Source organism: Maniola hyperantus, chromosome 26 (genome assembly GCF_902806685.2).
Source record: "Maniola hyperantus chromosome 26, iAphHyp1.2, whole genome shotgun sequence".
In the NCBI taxonomy this organism is placed as follows: Eukaryota; Metazoa; Arthropoda; class Insecta; order Lepidoptera; family Nymphalidae; genus Maniola; species Maniola hyperantus.
In genome coordinates this window covers 5,328,852-5,348,302 of record NC_048561.1, presented here as the reverse complement: position 1 = coordinate 5,348,302, position 19,451 = coordinate 5,328,852, and the positions used below count along the sequence as shown (strand labels likewise).

Sequence of the window (19,451 nt, the reverse complement as noted above, 5' to 3'; positions counted from 1 at the left end):
CTCCTAAGGGCGCCTCCTGTGAGGCTCGCTCGGACCACGGCTTAGGATGACGTTGGCATGGGTGGAGTTGTTGGTCTACTGGTTAGTCCGTACGCCCCCGAGGCCGTGGCGTGAGTCCACGTCCGGGTGACGTTAGAATTCGGGGACCACGTCTTCGCCGGCGAAGACGCTGTGATGATGGTTGTATTGTGTAGCCCTACGAGATAGGGAGCATTGTCGGTCATGATTTGATCGTCGGGATCGTTAAGGACGTGCTTAGGGCGTCTTTTATCGGGGCCTCTTCACATCTCTATTGCACCTTCATCTCATTCACAATATTAAAATGTAGATAAATCCCAGTTAGCTGCTGCCAATTAAACATAATATATTCATGACACAAGTGTCCGCTTTTTATAACATTTTGGTTCAAAAAGTTCATGTAAATATATGTTCCGTTGTATCTTTTCTAGGTCAAGCGATATACGTAGACTTCACAGAAACATTCGACGAGGACGGCGAAAAACGTTTCACCTGCAACGTTTGCAGCAAACCTTTCAACAAACAGCAGTATTTCGCACAACATTATAGCCACGTGCATCTTAAGAAGCGACCAAAGTTACGCAGCTGTTACCTTTGCGATATTAAAGTCAATGACCGCTTGCGGCCTTTACACTTGGAGGAATGCCACGGAATACCAATGCCATCTTGTGGCGCGTGTGGGAAGAAATTCGCACGGAAGTTCCAAGTGTTGCAACACCAAAAGTTCTACCATATGGGTGAATTGGAGTACCGATGTGAGCTGTGCGATATGAGGTTCTTTGACAACTGCCGCTTACAATTACATATGGTCAAACATAACCCGGATAAACCCTTCAAGTGTGACGTATGTGAAAAGACTTTCAAGCGGAAGAAGTCCCTACGGCTTCACGTTATGATACACGCAGGTACAAGACCCCAAGTATGTCCGATATGCCAAGCGGCGTTTGTGCAGCGCACCAGTTTGAAATACCACATGACGAAGAATCATCCCACCGCTGCTTTCCCAACTGGGAGCCGCAGCTAAAATGGCTGCATCGGTAAGCGGTGCCAATTACCTATTACTATTCCCAGTTTACCACAGTGACTCGGCCATTGGCAAACAAATTAATACTACTTATTACTTCTGGTAACAGAAGATCTAGCTCATTCTTTGTTTAAAGAATCGGTCTGGCAGTTCAACACGATAACAGAGCCAGCATTCTTGATGTACTTGCATAGCATGACTGTTGCAGTAAATAACATTATTTTCAATTTTGCAATTTTTCTGTGCTTTCTGACCAAAAATATATAGTAAAATTGAGTTGCCAAAACACTTTTCCACTTTGTATACCATTTGAGTTCAAAAATTTCATATAAATATGTATATGTTTCGAAATATTCACGTAAACGTAAACCATCAAATTAATCGTGATATGTGCCCGTTATCTACAATATAATAAGTTGTTTGACCTCGAAAGAAGCTTCAAATCATTAATATATGTTTTGTTGTATCTTTTCCAGGTCAACAAGCGATATACGTAGACTTCACAGAAACAGTCGACGAGGACGGCGAGAAACGTTTCACCTGCAATGTTTGCAGCAAACATTTCACGAAACGGCATTATTTTGCTATACACTACAGTATGGTGCATCTCAAGAAGCGACCAGATTTACGCAGCTGTCATCTATGCGATATCAAAGTCAAAAGGCACTTACGCCCTTTCCACATGGAGGAATGCCACGGAATTCCAGCGCCATCTTGCGGCGCCTGTGGAAAAAAGTTCAGCAAAAACTCCCAAATATTGCGGCACCAAAAGTTTTACCATATGGGCGAATCGAAGTACCGATGTGAGCCATGCGATATGAGGTTCTTTGACAGCTCTAAATTAAAATTGCATATGGTTAAACATGAGCAGGATAGACCCTTCAAGTGTGAGGTATGTGGAAAGACTTTCAAGCGGCAGAAGGCCCTGCAGATTCACGTCATGATACACACCGAAACGAGGCGTCAAGTATGTCGGATATGCCAAGCGGCGTTTGTGCAGCGCAGCAGCTTGAAATACCACATGACGAAGAAACATCCCAATGTTGATTTCCCAACCGGGAGCCGCAGCTAAAACGGCTGCATCCGGTAAGCGGTGCCAAAATGCCTCTCTCACGATGACTCATCCCATGGCAAGAAAATGTGTCTGGTGACAAGAGCTAGCTCCCTTTTTCTGTAAAGTTTTTTTTAAAGAATATTAACAATGTTAAAATATCTCTGGTTAAATGACTAATATTCCCCTTTCCTCTCCAACTAAGCGTCAAGCTTGTGCTAGGAGTAGGTACGACAATTAGTGCAACGAGCGGGGTTTGAATCGTCACCCTTTCGGTTTTCAGTCCACTCCTTTCTTTACCTGTTGCGCTATTGAGGCTCAATTAGTTTGACGGTTCACTGTGATAACGTAGCTTCTTGGCATGACTTGCAGTAGGTAATTAAGTAGGTTAGGCTAGCTATAAGAGTGAGCGAACTGTGTATACTTTGAGGTTATTAATTTTACAATTTTTGTGTGCTTTCTGATCAAAAATCTAAATATATGAAATGAAAACGTGACTGACTGACTGACTGATCTATCAACGCACAGCTCAAATTTCTGGACTGAAATTTAGCATGCAGATAGACATCGGCTAAGAAGGATTTTTGAATATTCAACCCATAATGGGTAAAATAGGGGTTTTAAAAGATTTCATTTATTAGTTTTAAGGCTATTTCAAAGGCAATAAAATTCTGTACTTATCAAAAACTTTGTTTTATTTTATTCGCCAACCTTATATTTTTCACTCTCTAGTGGGATCATGTACATCGTCGTTGTAACCGATAGACGTCCACTGTTGGACATAGGTCTCTTGTAGAGATTTCCACATGCCGCGTTCGTGCGCCGTTGGTAGTCAGCGGTTTCCTGCAATTCGTTTGAGATGTTCATTCCACTTAGTTGAGGGTCTGCAAATGCTGCGTTTTCCGGTACGGAGTCCATTCTAGCACCTTGGGACTCCAACGTCTATTGGTTCTTCGAACTATGTGCTCTGCCTATTGCCACTTGAGCTTCGAAACCCGTTGAGCTTTGTCGGTTACTCTGGTTCTCCTGCGGAGCATTCTCATTTTTTATTTGATCAAGTAGACGCACTCTATCCATCACCCGTTGAGTGAATCTAACTTTCTTCAAAATATCTTAAGCTAGAGCTGGACATAAATAATACCTTAAGCTACTCAATACTAACGATGTTACTAATACACATTGTAACCGATTTTTCTCTTTCTGTCATCAATAATTTGACAGTTGAAATATTGAAGACAAAATATTGTATAACTATACTTACAACACTGATAATATACAGGCTATTCTGATATCAGGATCAGTATGATCGGAGCCTAATTAAATACATAATATACCTAGCTAATATTATCTACTTAATAATCTAAATATATAAAAGAGAAATACCACTCACTCACTGACTGACTGACTGACTGACTAATCACGAAATCTCAGAAACTATAAAGCCTACAAACTTGAAATTTGGAAGGTAGGTTCTTTCTAGGACGTAGGTGTTAGCTTAGAAACGGTTTTGGAAAATTCCCCCCCTAAGGTTGTGAAAGGGGGGGTCGAAGGTTGTATGAAAGTCCTATGTTTTTGGAGTTAGAGACGTGAAAATTTGAGCTTTAAATAATAAAAATCTGTATAATTCAATTTGGGAAATTCCCCCCTTAAGGGTGGTAAAATAGGGGGGCAATGTTTTTATAGAAAAGTTGTAACAATTGTTATTTTTACTTGAAATTTGAAATGTAGGCTATTTCTAGAGGGTAGATATCAGATAAGAAAGGATCTAACTAAATTCCCCCCCTTAAGGGAGTAAAATGGGGGTGGAAGGGTTATATGAAAATCCTATGTTTTTGAAGTTAGAGATATGAAAATTGGCATTTAGGTATTCTGGGTTCCGTGTCTTAAGGTGAGACTGAGTGAGTAGGTAAGTGAGGCCTTTTGCAGCGGGAAAATTTCAGATCTTATGAGAAACCAGTACGCGAATACATATATATATCAATAAAGACGAATAAAACATACACAAAAATGTCACTGAAATTTCGGACAAAATTAAAAACCTGTGGTTTTTCGTCGCGTAATCCTGCGTCTTCACTATAGCTGTAAACTTAAAAAAGTTTGATTTGATTTCACTATAATATTTTTGTGACCTAGTTAAGATACAAGTGTCCGCTTTCTGTAAAATTTTAGTTCAAAAAGTTCATGTAAATATATGTTACCTTGTATCTTTTCTAGGTCAAGCCATATACGTAGACTTCACCGAAACAGTCGACGAGGACGGCGAAAAACGTTTCTCCTGCAACGTTTGCAGCAAACCTTTCAAGAATAGGAAATTTTTCGGGCAACACTACAGCCAGGTGCATCTCAAGAAGCGACCAGATTTACGCAGCTGTCATCTTTGCGATATCAAAGTCAAGCAGCACTTACGTCCTTTCCACATGGAGGAACACCACGGGATTCCAGCGCCATCTTGCGGTGCTTGTGGAAAGAAATTCGGCAAAAAGTCCCAAGTGTTGCGACACCAAAAATTCTATCACATGGGCGAATCGAAGTACCGATGTGAACTGTGCGATTTGGGATTCTTTAGCAGCTATCAACTAAAAGTTCACATGGCTAAACATATGCCAGATAGACCCTTCAAGTGTGATATATGTGAAAAAACTTTCAAGCAGAAGAAATCCCTGCAGTTTCATATAATGGTACACATCGATATGAGGCCTCAAGTGTGTCGGATATGCAAGGCGTCGTTTGTGCAGCACAGCAGTTTGAAGTACCACATGACGAAGAAACATCCTAACGTCGATTTCCCATCCGGGAGCCGCAGCTAAAATGGCTGCATCCGGTAAGCGATCGATATGAGGCCTCAAGTGTGTCGGATATGCAAGGCGTCGTTTGTGCAGCACAGCAGTTTGAAGTACCACATGACGAAGAAACATCCTAACGTCGATTTCCCATCCGGGAGCCGCAGCTAAAATGGCTGCATCCGGTAAGCGGTGCCAACTGCCAACACATCTCTCTTTATTTTATTGTATTTTATTTGGAAAACCAACAGCTTAAATTAACATATTATAATCTTAAAAATTAAATAACTATAGAAGCTAATAATAGGTTCTCACAGGTAGACACAAAATTAAAATTTAAAAGAACACAGTGAAAAGCAAACAAATTTATTAAACTTTGGCGTACACTATTCACATTGCCATAAAATAAATCTATGCTGGATTCGTTATAAATTAGGTTTAGATTGCGGGAAACGCGAGCAATGAAGGAGTTTGATCTGTTATTAGTTCTAGACACTGGCATATGTAAATTTTTGTGTCTGGATGCACGTATTGGTAGACGTGAGAATACAAATAATCCAAGCTTCACAAGTAATTCAGGGCAATGTCCCTTGACGACCTCCCTGGCGCAGTGGCAAGCGCTGTGGTCTTATTAGTGGGAGATCCCGGGTTCGATTCCTGGCAGGGATTTGGAATTTTATAATTTCTAAATTTCTGGTCTGGTCTGGTGGGAGGCCTCGGCCGTGGCTAGTTACCACCGGCACCCTACTGGCAAAGCCGTGCCGCCAAGCGATTTAGCGATCCGGTACGATGCCGTGTAGAAACCAAAGGTGTATGGGTTTGGTAAAACTGCCATACTCCTTTCAGGTTAGCCCGCTCCCACCTTAGAGTGCATAGTCACTTACCATAAGGTGAGATTGCAGTCAAGGGCTAACTTGTATCTGAATTAAAAAAAAAATCTATTGACCCCCTCGCTATGTTAAGTAGGTAACAAATATATCAAATATAATATCAGCTATGTTTCTACGTGTATAAAGAGGCAAAAGATGTAAATCAGAACAGGCTTTATCACAAGAAGTTTTAGGAAGGTGAAATTTATATTTTAAAAACCTCTTCTTAAACTGTTTCTATTGAAATAATGTTGCAGTATTCGTATACCTACTAAGTATTTTAATGATAAAAATAAAATTTATGATTTTATATAAAGTTGTTTTTTTTTCTCCAAACTGCTCCATCCTTGGTTATGCCACTACGCAATATTATTGATAAGTTCCATACATCATCATCATCGACCGCTGGATATATGACTCTTATACGGTCTTCCACACACCAAGGTCTTGCGCCGCCGCCATCCAGCGGCTCCCGCATACTCGTTTGATGTCGTCTGTCCACTTAGTGGGGGGTCTTTCTAACGCTGCGCTTACTGGCGGGACTGGAATGCGTTAAATTTTTTTTTTTTTTTTTAAAGAATATTAGCCATGTTAAATGACTAATAATCCCCTTTCCTCTCCAACTAAGCGTCAGGCTTGTGCTAGGAGTAAGTACGACAATAGTGCAACGGGCGGGGTTTGAACCGTCGACCTTTCGGTTTTCAGTCCACTCCTATACCGGTTGAGCTATTGAGGCTCTAACTTATAAATGATTTGGTTTACCTAATTTACGCACTTAAAAGTGATTTAATAATCCCAAAGTTGTCAATATAGTAATGAGGAACATTAGATAGCTGTAATTATCTATACTCGTAGAATCGGTGATAGCCAGTGGCGTGCATGTCATAGAGGCACTGCTTACCCCAGTTGTAATAGCTCAATGCATATTTTTTATTTTTTTTTATTTTAATTATTATAGGTATACGCTTGACCACAATCACACCTGATGGGAAGCGATGATGTGGCCTAAGATAGGACGCGTTTACCTAGAAGATGCCTATTCACTCTTGTTTTAAAGATGCCCGGGTTGTAATTGGTAGGAAACACATATCGCGGAAGAGTATTCCAAACCTTAGCCATACGTATGAGGAATGATGTCGCAAAACGATGATGTGTGTGTAGATGGGATGTCGACGACATAAGGATGGAAACTCGCCCGACGTCTGGCGGTTCGGTGGTAAAATGGTGAAGGGGGGACAAGATCGAAAAGTTCCTGAGCACACTCATATTTTTCATTATGACCTGCCAGTGAACAGGCTCCTACTTAACTAGTGCCTACCCTGGCTTCAAGCCTTGTGCACGCCACTGGCCTAGCCAGCCTAGCCTAGCCTAGCTTGTGATAGCCTAGTTGACGACTTTAAGACTAGGTTAAGACGTCGGCCTCCTTTCCAGGGGTCCGGGGTGCGGGGTGTAGCCTAGTGGTTAGGATATCCTCCTTCAGATCGGAGGTCGGGGGTTCGATCCCGGGGACGCACCTTTTAACTTTTCGGAGTTATATGCGTTTTACTGACTCGCACTAGGCCGGTTATTTCCCGTTAAACTAGAAAATGCTTTTCTAGTATCACTTGTTTTAACGGTGAAGATAAACATCGTGAGGAAACCTACATGCCTGAGAGTTCTCCATAATGTTCTCAAAGATTTGTGAAGTCTGCTAGTACGCACTTAGCCAGCGTGGTAGACTATAGCAAAAACCATAAAATAAATAAATCCGTTCCGTACGTCCGAAATCCGAAAGGAAATAAACCGGCCTAGTGCGAGTCAGATTCACGCACTGAGAGTTTCGTATTCGTGTATTTTATTCGACAAATTATATATAAATAAATTAAAAACTATTATGCATTATAATAAATAAGAGCCTGTTTTATAATGTACAGGTAAAACCCTTTCATATGATATCCCACTTGGTATAGTAATCTTATTTTGAAAATTTAAAATTTGACCTTTGTAATCGTATAAATAAATAAGTTTTTTTTCAGGCATTTGATACAAAGTACATAGTAAATATATAATATGTCCATTGTCTTTTCTAGGACAAATGATATACACAGACTTCACGGAAACCGCCAACGAGGACGGCGGGAAGAATTTCGCCTGCAACGTGTGTACTAAACCGTTTAAGCGACACGATCTATTCGGGCAGCACTACCGCACGGTGCATCTCAACATGAAGCCGAAGAAACAGCGCGTCTGTCCGTACTGCGACGTAGAAGTTACTCCACATATGCGCGCATTTCATATAGAAGAAGCCCATGGGGAACCAGCGCCGTTCTGCGGCGCCTGTGGCAAGAAATTCGCATTCCCAGGCCAAGTGCTGCGGCATCAGAAGTTCCATCATATGGGGGAGCATAACCACTGCTGTACAACCTGCAATATGAGCTTCATCACCAAGTGGAAGCTTACAGAACATGAGAAGAAGCACAAGTCACACAGACCGTTTAGATGCGATGTGTGCGAGAAGAGTTTCAGATGGCGGAACAATTTGACGACACATATGAACACACACACTAACAGCAAGCCGCATGTGTGCAAGGTTTGTGGAGAGGGATTTGCTCAGCATGCCAGTTTGAGTTACCATGTGAAGAGAGTTCATCGTGATGGCGTTTAAGGTTACACTTCTAGACGGTGAGGAGTGGTGGTCTCTCCTGTAATGTACATAGTAAACTTTAAGAGCGCGCAGTGCATCTCAATAGGAAGCCTATGAAACAACGCGTCTGTCTATATTATGTGTCTTTCTGGTGGGAGGCTTCTGCCGTGGCTAGTTACCGGCAAAACCGTGCCGCCAAGCGATTTAGCGTTCCGGTACGATGCTATATAGAAACCAAAGAGGCATGGGTTAAGTAAAAACTACCATACCCCTTCCTGGTTAGCCCGCTTCCATCTTACAGCATCGTCACTTACCACCAGGTGAGATTGCAGACAAGGGCTAACTTTTAGTATAGTAAGACCTGGAGAGTTACATAGGCTACTTTTTATCGCAGAAAATCAAAGAGTTCCCACGGGATTATTGAAAACCTAATTCCACGCGGACGAAGTCGCGGGCATCAGCTAGTATGTTATAAAATGTTATTTCAAAAGGTTATAAGTTTTTTTATAGTTTTCATTGTATAGACCTAGTAGTAATATTGTAGTGCAGTAACTATTGTAGTATTGTTGATAATATTGGTAAAATAAATTGTTCATACTTAAAACCTTGTTTTTTCTGTAATACCAACCTTTTGCTACAATAATACAACAGCGAAGGATTCTAAGGTTGAACCACGAGCGAAGCGAGTGTAGGGAGTGACAGAGTATGGATGTTGCACATTATTTTATATGTATGTTTTTTTAAATTCTTTATTTCAGCCAAATAATAATTATACAATTTTACGCTTGACATCCAGAAACTCTCTTGAGTTTATATGGATGTTGCACATTCCTCTACTATTCCTCTATTATATACTATTTATAATACTAAACTAAACTAGAAGTATTCGCATCCTCTTCTTACTAATGTAATATGAAAAGGACAGACGCAGTTTGACAGTTTTAAATTTAATTTTTAGATGGTAAAACCCGTGATTTTAGCGCACAGTCGCGAGCCTACTGTTTAAATTTGTAGCGTGCACTAAAGTTTAGATTCTTTAAATGTAAAGTTCATGTTCTGTCCCTTCTTAGCATTGTTAAAAAGAAAAGGATGCAGATATTCTAGATTTAGTTTAGAGAAAGACAACGGAATCATACAAATACATTTTGGCAAACAAAAAAAAGTGGCCACGGTGATAAGGACAAAACATAATCATTTTGTCACGTTCTAATAAGAGCTTAAATGCATTTAGCTATCTCGCTCTAACAGTAAGTGTCACAATAGGGCTACTTTTAAAGGTATTTATTCTGAGTCTTATATACAATTTCTTGGCCATAAACTAACGCTTAGGCACGATTTACATTAATGTCATGATAGGCTACGTATGCACTATCAACTTAATAACATGCGTTGACACCAACATCAGCTGCTCGCGTTTTGGAACGTATGGCAGAATTCCTTACGCGATCTAGTATTATATTTACATTTGGTTTATTGTTTCTAGGCAAACGAACCGCGACCCCCTCCACGTCGAAGTCCAACGACGCCGACACGCGGATTTACATCTGTGACGTTTGCCAGCGCGTCTATAGAAGGCGCAACTGCTTTACCCAACACTTCAAAGCAGTACACCTGGGAAAGCGGCCGAAGTCGAAGCGATGCCGTATTTGCAAGATCCAAGTTTCCAAATACAAGCGCGCGTATCACATGGAAGAAAGCCACGGTATACCGGCGCCATGTTGTGGCGCGTGTGGCAAAAAATTTGCCTTCCCCGGCGAAGTGCTGGAACACCAAAAGTTCTTCCACATGGGAGAATCTGAGTACCGTTGTGAGCCCTGCAATTTGAAGTTCAGTTCGCGTCGCAATTATAACCGCCATCTTATCAAGCATACAGATGTAAGAAAGCATAAATGTCAGCTTTGCCCAAGGACGTTCAAGTATAGGGGAAACTTCCGAACGCATATGCTGATACATAACAACATTAGGCCGCATGTCTGCCACGTCTGCCAGGCTGCTTTCACTCAGTCCAGCACTCTGAAAGGTCACCGGATAGCGAAACACCCTGAAACTGTTTAGAATTTCAATGATTTGTTTTAGCAATTTCGTGTTTTCATTTTCACCTACAGCCGTGTTAATAAGAACTGGAAGTGCTGGAACGAACTCACGCGAACGCAATTTTATACAGAATGTTGTAAAAAAATCGATATATATATATATGTTATATTTTTAGGAGGTTGCATTCAAGCTGTTTTCGGCGCACTGCGTGCCAGTTATTGCCACCACCAGTATTAATTATCACAAGTAGTTACATCATTATATTGTAAACTAGCTGACCCGGCGAACTTCGTTCCGCCTAACAATCGATTCAATTTTTTTTTTTAAATATCAATTCACTATCAGAAATTCTCAAATCTCCACGATTTAGGAGTTCAGTACCTTGCAGCATCAGGATTGAGGAGTTGGGATCCGAAGTTCAATGATGTAGCCTATGCTTCGTACCTAAAATAATTTTGCATCATCCGCAGTTCCTGAATCATTATAGTTTAGGAGTGCTGTAGCCTACATCATCAGGGTTGAGGAGTTGGGACTTGAAATCTGAGAATGCAGTCGTTGCTTGGTACCTATAATATGAATTCACTATGAACGCTTCCTGAATCTTGATAACTTAGGCGGGCAGTAACCCTGCAGCATCAGGATTAAGGAGTTGGATCCAGAATTTTTTATTTTAGAAAACTTCTTCTGTTGATTTAAAAAAATAATTTGCAAATCGGTCCAGAAACCTCGAAAAAAACGATGTAAAAAAAAGAACCACCTCCTTTTTGACAGTTGGTTAAAAACCGATGACCTTGAAATATTTACGGAACAATTTTTAAAATATCCCCTTTCTAACAAAAAAAGAATGAATGAAATCGGACTACGCGTTAATGAATTACAGCTCAGTATACATATTAACTTTCAACCCCTCTCCTAAGAGAACCATGCTGAATTTCGGGATAAAAAGTATCCTATGTTCTTCCTCATAGTATGACCTCAAATCGTATTAAGTTTCATTGGAATCCATTCAGTAGTTTCAGCGTGATGCGCGGCCGTGATACAGACAGACAGACAGACAGACAGACAGACAGACAGACAGACAGACAGACAAAAATGAAAAAAATTACAGTTTTGGGTTCAGTATCGATTATAGAGTGCCCTCGAAAAAAAATTTTCAAAATATCTTCAATGTACAGAATTGGACCTGTTACAGTTTTATTATAAGTATTGATGATTCAGCAAGTAACAATCAGAGAGTGTATTACAACAATACCCCATCTGAATAAATGATTTGAGATTGAGTTTAATTCACGTCGCATGTATAATAAAATTGCGTTTGTGTGAGGTGAATACTGTCAACACGCCAGCTCTTATTAACCGACCTATACCTACGTGTATTTCTTATTCTAATTCTTATTTTTAGTATTTGAAGGTATAATAAATCAGGTTTAAATTGAATTTTCGTTTTATTTGTTGGATAAATCTTCATGATCAACCCATCGCCGCCGGCTCACTACACAGTACGGGTCTCCTCTCAGAATGAGAAGGGTTTTGGCCATAGTCTACCACGCTACCATGTGCGGATGAGAACTCTCAGGCATGCAGGTTTCCTCACGATGTTTTCCTTTACCGTTAAAGCAAGTGATATTTAATTGCTTAAAAATGCACATAACTCCGAAAAGTTAACGGTGCGTGCCCGGGATCGAATCCCCAATCTCCCGATTAGGAGGCGGACGTCTTAACCACTATGCTATCATGTCTACATTGTTTGATAAATCACAATTACTTATTACAAATCATCCTGGCTTTCTGACCTTCTGTGTTAAATGAATTATTACACTTAGAACAATTAGATAGATGATGCCCGCAATATCCTCCCTCAAAAATCCCTTAGGAACTCTATGTTTTTCCAGGATAAAAAGTTGCACCATCAGGGCATCCACCCCCGGGGTGCAAGCTCTCTTTCCCAAATAGGTGATTCCCACCGACTTCGTCCACGTTAAAAAAATATAAAATTAAAAAAAAACACATTTATTTAGCCAGAGTTTTAAACATCATATAATCTAATAAATAAGAATGCTTAGAATGTAGTCTTGTTTAAGTTTGATATCATTTTATACTCTTTAAAAAATAAAAAATAAAAATTTTGCCAAGCTGAAAACAGAAACCACAAGTGGTTTATTTTGCTGGTAATCTCATATGCTATACCCAAGGACGTTCAAGTATAGGGGAAACTTCCGAACGCATATGCTGATACATAACAACATTAGGCCGCATGTCTGCCACGTCTGCCAGGCTGCTTTCACTCAGTCCAGCACTCTGAAAGGTCAAGGATTACTATATACTATTACCATACCATACTGTACTATACATACCTTAGATATTAGCTGTATGGATCCATTTGAGTCTAGCAAAGAACTTGGTTAAAAACAGCTTTGATCGGGTTCTTTGTGTCGGCCGTTATGTCACATTTATGTTATAATTTAATGCAAATATGCCTCTCATGTCGAGAGTTAAGTACATTATTGTTCCATTTGCCGCGGAGGCTCTGGGGTTATAGAGTCTTGTGCTAAAAATAATTACGAGACATTTCACCGCGATTAATAGCCTCATCTGGTGACAGAAGAGCTGGCTCATTTCTTGCGCAACGGATCAGCCTAACTTTCCAGCGCGGAAATGCAGCCAGTATTCTTGGCACCATTCCACGCGGGCATGATTTGTATAGTAATTAGAAAAGGCTAGCTTTAAGTTTCATTGTAATATTTTTATTAAAAAAGTCAAAGTCAATGTAAAATAATCTATTCAAAATAGAGTGGTGATAATTATTATGCAAACTTAAAACTAAAGCTACGAGGGTTCCAAACGCGCCCAGGTCTGAGAAGAGCCCACAACAAACTCAGCCGGGTATTTTTTAATAAAAATAAGATTATATTTATATTTGGTTTGTTGTTTCTAGGCAAGCGAGCGATCCCCTCCACATCGACATTCAACGATGCTGACACGCAAATTTACATTTGCGACGTTTGCAAGCGCGTCTTTAGAAAGCGCAAATGCTTTCAGCAACACTTCAAAGCAGTACACATGGGAAAGCGTCCGCAATCGAAGCGATGCCGTATTTGCAAGATCCAAGTTTCCAAATACAAGCGCGCGTATCACATGGAGGAAAGCCACGGAATACCGGCGCCATCTTGTGGCGCGTGTGGCAAAAAATTCGCCTTCCCCGGCGAAGTGCTGGAACACCAAAAATTCGTACACATGGGAGAATCTGAGTACCGTTGTGAGCCCTGCGATTTGAAGTTCAGTTCGCGTCGCAATTATAACCGCCATCTTATCAAGCATACAGATGTAAGAAAGCATAAATGTCAGCTTTGCCCAAGGACGTTCAAGTATAGGGGAACTTTCCGGAATCACATGCTGATACATAACAACATTAGGCCGCATGTCTGCAACGTCTGTCAGGCTTCTTTCACTCTATCGGGCACTCTGAAAGGTCACCTGATTGCGAAGCATCCTATGTATGCTGCAGAACTGTATGCTTGAAAAAGTGACTTTACACATGCGGCAGGAAATAATAATATCCTGTTTAATATTTTAATGATTTCTTCTTACGAATTTTGTGTTTTCATATATTTACCTACAGCCGTGTTATCAAAAGCTGGAAAGTAATGTGTACAGAGGCAGGTTATCCCTAGGCAAACTAGGGTCGCGAGGTTAAGAAGGGGCGCGTGCGATCATATTGAGTTCCATTACCTGGCCCACCTAATTTTTCCTACTAAGTATAATTATATTGGAGTGAACGAAAACTCAAACTCAATTTATTTATTCAGAATAGGTAAAATTTTACGCTTACTGATGGTCAAATTTTAATTTGTAAGATGGCGATATAGTGGCGATAATTAATACGTACTTAAAACTAAAGCTACGAGGGCTCCAAACGCGCCCAGGTCTGAGAAGAGCCTTTTTACTATCGTGGTGATAGTTAGTTAGTTAGTAGATAGACATTTTACAAAATCTTAGCGTTCCGGTACGATGCGGCGGTGCCGTATAGAAACCAAAGGGCAGAGGCGTCTTTACCTATGGTGCAGGGTGTGCGGCGCACACGGGCGCCGGGTCTAAGGGGGCGCCGAGCGCCCTCTAATGCGACACCTCCAAAGATGCTTCGATGCCGGCGCTCTCAAAGACCCTGCGCTCGTGTTATGGCCGACGCCGTCATCGCTTAAAATCATCATTTAAAATTGCACCATTTGCATCCGAATTTCCGTTTGAAAATATTAGTATTCCATTTTGACCCTGCTCCTACTAGACTAGAGGGCGCCAGGGTACTGGTTGCACACGGGCGCCACAAGGGCTAGAGACGCCTCTGCCAAAGGGTATGGGTTTAATAAAAGCTGCCATATCCCTGCCAAGTTAGCTCGCTCGCTAGATAGCAGTCAAGGGCTAACCTATAATCGATTTTTTTTAAAAAACCGGCCTAGTGCGAGTCAGGCTCGCGCAACGTAATTCAGTCGTATTTTTTCGACATTTTGCATGATAACTCAAAAACTATGATGCATAAAAATAAATAAAAATCAGTTTTAGAGTGCACCGGTGAAGACCTTTCATATGATACCCCACTTGATATAGTTATCTTACTTCGAAAATTGAAAATACTACCTAATAATAATTAGTGTTTTCAATTAATCAATAATTATTAGTTTATGACCACAAATTAATTTTTTTTGTGTGATGTTCACGGTTTTCAGATTTTCCCCCTAATGTCAGCTATAAGACCTACCTACCTGCCAAATTTCATGATTCTAGGTCAACGGGAAGTACCCTGTAGGTTTCTTGACAGACAGACTGACAGACAGACAGACAGACAGACAACAAAGTGATCCTATAAGGGTCCCGTTTTTCCTTTTGATTTACGGAACCCCCTACTGTATAGTAAAATTGCATTTGTACTGTGAACGTGCCAGCTCTGGTTAACCGACTGTATTTATCTTATTTTAAGTATTTCACGGTATAATAAACTGGGTTTAAATTGGATTTTCGTTTTATTTGTTTCTTAACTAACTGTTAACTATATTTTATTTATTACTAGCTGCCCCGGCGAACTTCGTACCGCCTAACAGTCTATCCTTTTTTTTAATACGGCATTTTTTTTAAATTTTCTCCGTAAGAACCATCCTCGTACTTCAAGGAATATTATAAAAAAAGAATTAGCGAAATCGGTTCAGCTGTTCTAGAGATTTGCGATGAGCAACACATTTGGTGATTCATTTTTATATTATCTATAATATAAAAACCGGCCAAGTACGAGTCAGGCTCGCACACTGAGGGTTCCGTACTACAGTCGTATTTTTTCGACCATTTGCACGATAATTCAAAAACTATGATGCATAAAAATAAATAAAAATCTGTTTTAGAATGTACAGGTGAAGCCCTTTCATATGATACCCCACTTGATATAGTTATCTTACTTCGAATATTCAAAAACCTTATTATTAGTTCATGACCACAATTTTTTTTTGTGTGATCCAACCCTAAATTCACGGTTTTCAGATTTTTCCCCAAATGTCAGCTATAAGACCTACCTACCTGCCAAATTTCATGATTCTAGGTCAACGGGAAGTACCCTGTAGGTTTCTTGACAGAAAGACAGACAACAAAGTGATCCTATAAGGGTTCCGTTTTTCCTTTTGAGGTACGGAACCCTAAAAATGAATCAACGCTCGACCTGTCAATTCGACCTGTCGCGAACTATCTATAGTTCGCGACAGGTCGAAATGGCAATCGGGATATGAGGCGGGGGGACGTACACCCGCATGGCACCCGCGCTAGCCCGCACAGCGTTAGCGAGGTAGCTGTGCGAGTGTGCGGGGCGTTCTCTCTCCGATTGCCATCTCGACCTGTCGCGTACTACACTTACCTACATATAACAAATCGTCCTGGCTTTCTGATCTTCTGTGTCAGATGAGTTACCTATAATCCGCGACATGTTGAGATGGCAATTTACAGTAGGTAATTTACAGTAGGTAATTTACAGTAGGTAATTTACAGTTGGTAATTTACAGTAGGTAATTTACAGTAGGCAATTTACAGTAGGCAATTTACAGTAGGCAATTTACAGTAGGCAATTTACAGTAGGCAATTTACAGTAGGCAATTTACAGTAGGCAATTTACAGTAGGCAATTTACAGTAGGCAATTTATAGTAGGCAATTTATAGTAGGTAATTTACAGTAGGTAATTTACAGTAGGTAATTTACAGTAGGCAATTTACAGTAGGCAATTTACAGTAGGCAATTTACAGTAGGCAATTTACAGTAGGTAATTTACAGTAGGCAATTTACAGTAGGCAATTTACAGTAGGTAATTTGATTAACGCGCAGAGTAAGACTGGATAGGTGGAAAAAGTTTCATCATCATCATGATAAACCCATCGCCGGCTCACTACAGAGCACGGGTCTCCTCTTAGGCTGAGAAGGGTTTTGGCCATAGTCTACCACGCTGGCCATGTGCGGATTGGTAGACTACGGTGGCGGAAAAAGTTTATTATCTTTTAATCAGTTTTTTGCATACGAGTGTTTTTGATCATATTTAAGACTAAGACTATGCTCGCGACTTCGTCCGAGTGGACTATACAAATTTCAAACCCCTATTTCACCCCCTTAGGGGTTGAATTTTCAAAAATCCTTTCTTATCGGATGTCTAGGTCATAATAGCTATCGGCATGCCAAATTTCAGCCCGATCCGTCAAGTAGTTTGAGCTGTGCGTTGATAGATCAGTCAGTCAGTCAGTCACCTTTTCCTTTTATATATTTAGATTTATTTATTTGTTAAGTGATGACTGCAGCTGTTTCGATATTATTTATTGACTTTAGATATTGTGCTTATATCATACCTGTTTCCTATACATACAAGTTTTTAAATTGAAACGTACCAACCAATTCACAATTAAGACAAGTAAGTACCTACTAAATAGTTAGTAAGTTGTAGTAAGACTAGTAAGTAACTAATATTTATTATCTTTATTAATTATAAGTATGTACCTACTAAACAATATTTTTTAGAAAGTAATAGTTTACATTGTATTTTCTAGGCCAAGGCTTCACGCTAACGGTGGAAGCGGACGGCACGAAAAAGTTCACCTGCAAATCTTGCTATAAAAGCTTCAATGACAGACAGGCAATCTACCAACACACCACGCAAGTCCATCACAATCTGCGAGCGAAGTTGAGGCAATGCCATCTATGTGACGTCAAAGTGCCTGGATACGCCCGTGCGTTCCATATGGAAGAGTGCCATGGCGTACCAGCGCCATCTTGTGGCGCTTGCGGGAAAAAGTTCGCCTACCCATACCAAGTGTTACGTCACCAAAAATTCGACCATTTGGGCGAATCTGAGTACCGTTGCGAACCGTGCAATTTGAAATTCGAGAATCGCAGCCGCTACAATAAACACCAAGCCAAGCATAGAGATGTGAAAGCGTTTAAATGTGAGCTTTGCGATAAGACGTTCAAATGGGACAGAAGTTTGAGCACCCACATGTTGATACATAAGGATGTAAGACGTCACATTTGTCACGTTTGCCAGGACGCGTTTGTTCAGCATAGCAGTTTGAGATATCATATGATTAAGAAGCACCCAGAAACTACTTAATAGTCTTAGATTTTAGCAATTTTTTCGCTATATATACTTAAGTCTATTATTTTAGTCTACTTATAGCTAGTTGTCTATCGATGATATTATTATACCTATGTAAAAGGGACGCGAATACATAAAACTACCGCTGAGTGACACTTGTAGAGCACTACCTCTTCTACTCTCGCGCGTTTTGTATCTTCTATCTTTCACATGGAGAAATGCCACGGATGATTGGCGCCATCTTCGGCGCTTGCGGTAAAAAATTCGCTTACCCATCCCAAGTGTTACGTCACCAAAAGTTTGACCATTTGGGCGAATCTGAGTACCTACCGTTGCGTGCCGTGCAATTTGAAGTTCGAGAACCCCAGTCGCAATACAATAGTCATCTAGCCAAGCATAGATATGTGAGAGCCTCGTGAGAGCGTTACTAGAATTTAGCCTCTTTTCGTTACTTATAAGTCTACAATTTTTAATCTACTTATTGATATCCGTCACCCGCGCTAGCCCGCACCAGGTTAGTGCGGGGGCTGTGCGGGTGTGTGGGGCGTTCCCTCCCGGATTGCCATCTCGACTTGTCGCGTACTATATATATAGAGGTTCTAAGTACTATAATGCCTAATAATTAATCAATAAATGATGTTGCTTAATATTTTATTATTATCAAAGTAGAATATTTTTTTTTAGAATAAAACGGATAATTTTTGGCATTTTTGTTTTATTTATTTACGCAACTAAATCGAAGCGTTCCTGAAAACAACTGTATAATTAATAATTTTAGTCTGATCTTCAAAAGAATGCATCTGAGCTTAACTATATAACTATATACTTCGCGACTTCGTCCGCGTGGCCGTTTCAACCCTAATTTTATTTCCCTTATTTTACCCTCTTAGGTGTTGAATTTTCAAAAATCTTTTCTTAGCGGATGTATACGTCATACTTAATAGCGCTGCATGCAAAATTTCAGCTCGATCCGTCCAGTAGTTGGAGCTGTACGTTGATAGATCAGTCAGTCAGTCAGTCACAGGTTGAAGTCTATTGCATGGCGTAATTGATTAGCTTTATAAATAGATTTCAACAGGATATCGCGTTCGCTGCGCTCGCGCATATTTGACGATTCAAAAGTACTTGTAACAGTTTATTTGATTAAAAATATTTCTATTTTATATTCTATTCTATTCTTAATTAAATACGGTTATCCGTACCTTGTGAATTTAGGTCGCATGCTATAAAATATGTAGTACACGATATTCGTGAGTAACCTAAAACCATGTAACGTTTATCCGTGACTTAAGTAATCCATTTTAGCACGAGGTAAAAATGGATCACTTAAGTCACGGATAAGTATAACTTAAAGGCGGTATTACGTTACGCAGTGATATAAATTACGTTACAATTATTAACTCCCATTTGCTTCTTAATATCTAACTTTTGATAAATTATAATTT

The 19,451-nt window shown here is 40.1% G+C and overlaps 1 protein-coding gene across 15 annotated transcripts in view; it reads left to right on the top strand.

Annotated features, from left to right (window-relative positions):
- LOC117994137 (gastrula zinc finger protein XlCGF57.1-like) overlaps window positions 1-19,451 on the top strand; it is a 120,567-nt gene that overhangs the window by 71,948 nt on the left and 29,168 nt on the right. The window contains exons 6-7 of one of the 15 annotated variants that reach the window (XM_069507713.1): window positions 450-1,055; window positions 1,519-1,659. The exons of 8 other annotated variants lie outside the window; for them this stretch is intronic. In XM_069507713.1, the coding sequence (XP_069363814.1) occupies window positions 450-1,042 (593 nt within the window). In that variant the 3' untranslated portion in view covers window positions 1,043-1,055; window positions 1,519-1,659. Of the gene's footprint in view, window positions 1-449; window positions 1,056-1,518; window positions 2,775-4,307; window positions 4,916-7,811; window positions 8,970-9,848; window positions 10,658-13,334; window positions 15,405-17,461; window positions 18,458-19,451 lie in introns of those variants that run through there. 6 more of the 15 variants (XM_069507734.1, XM_069507718.1, XM_069507726.1 and 3 more) reach the window with 6 other exon arrangements.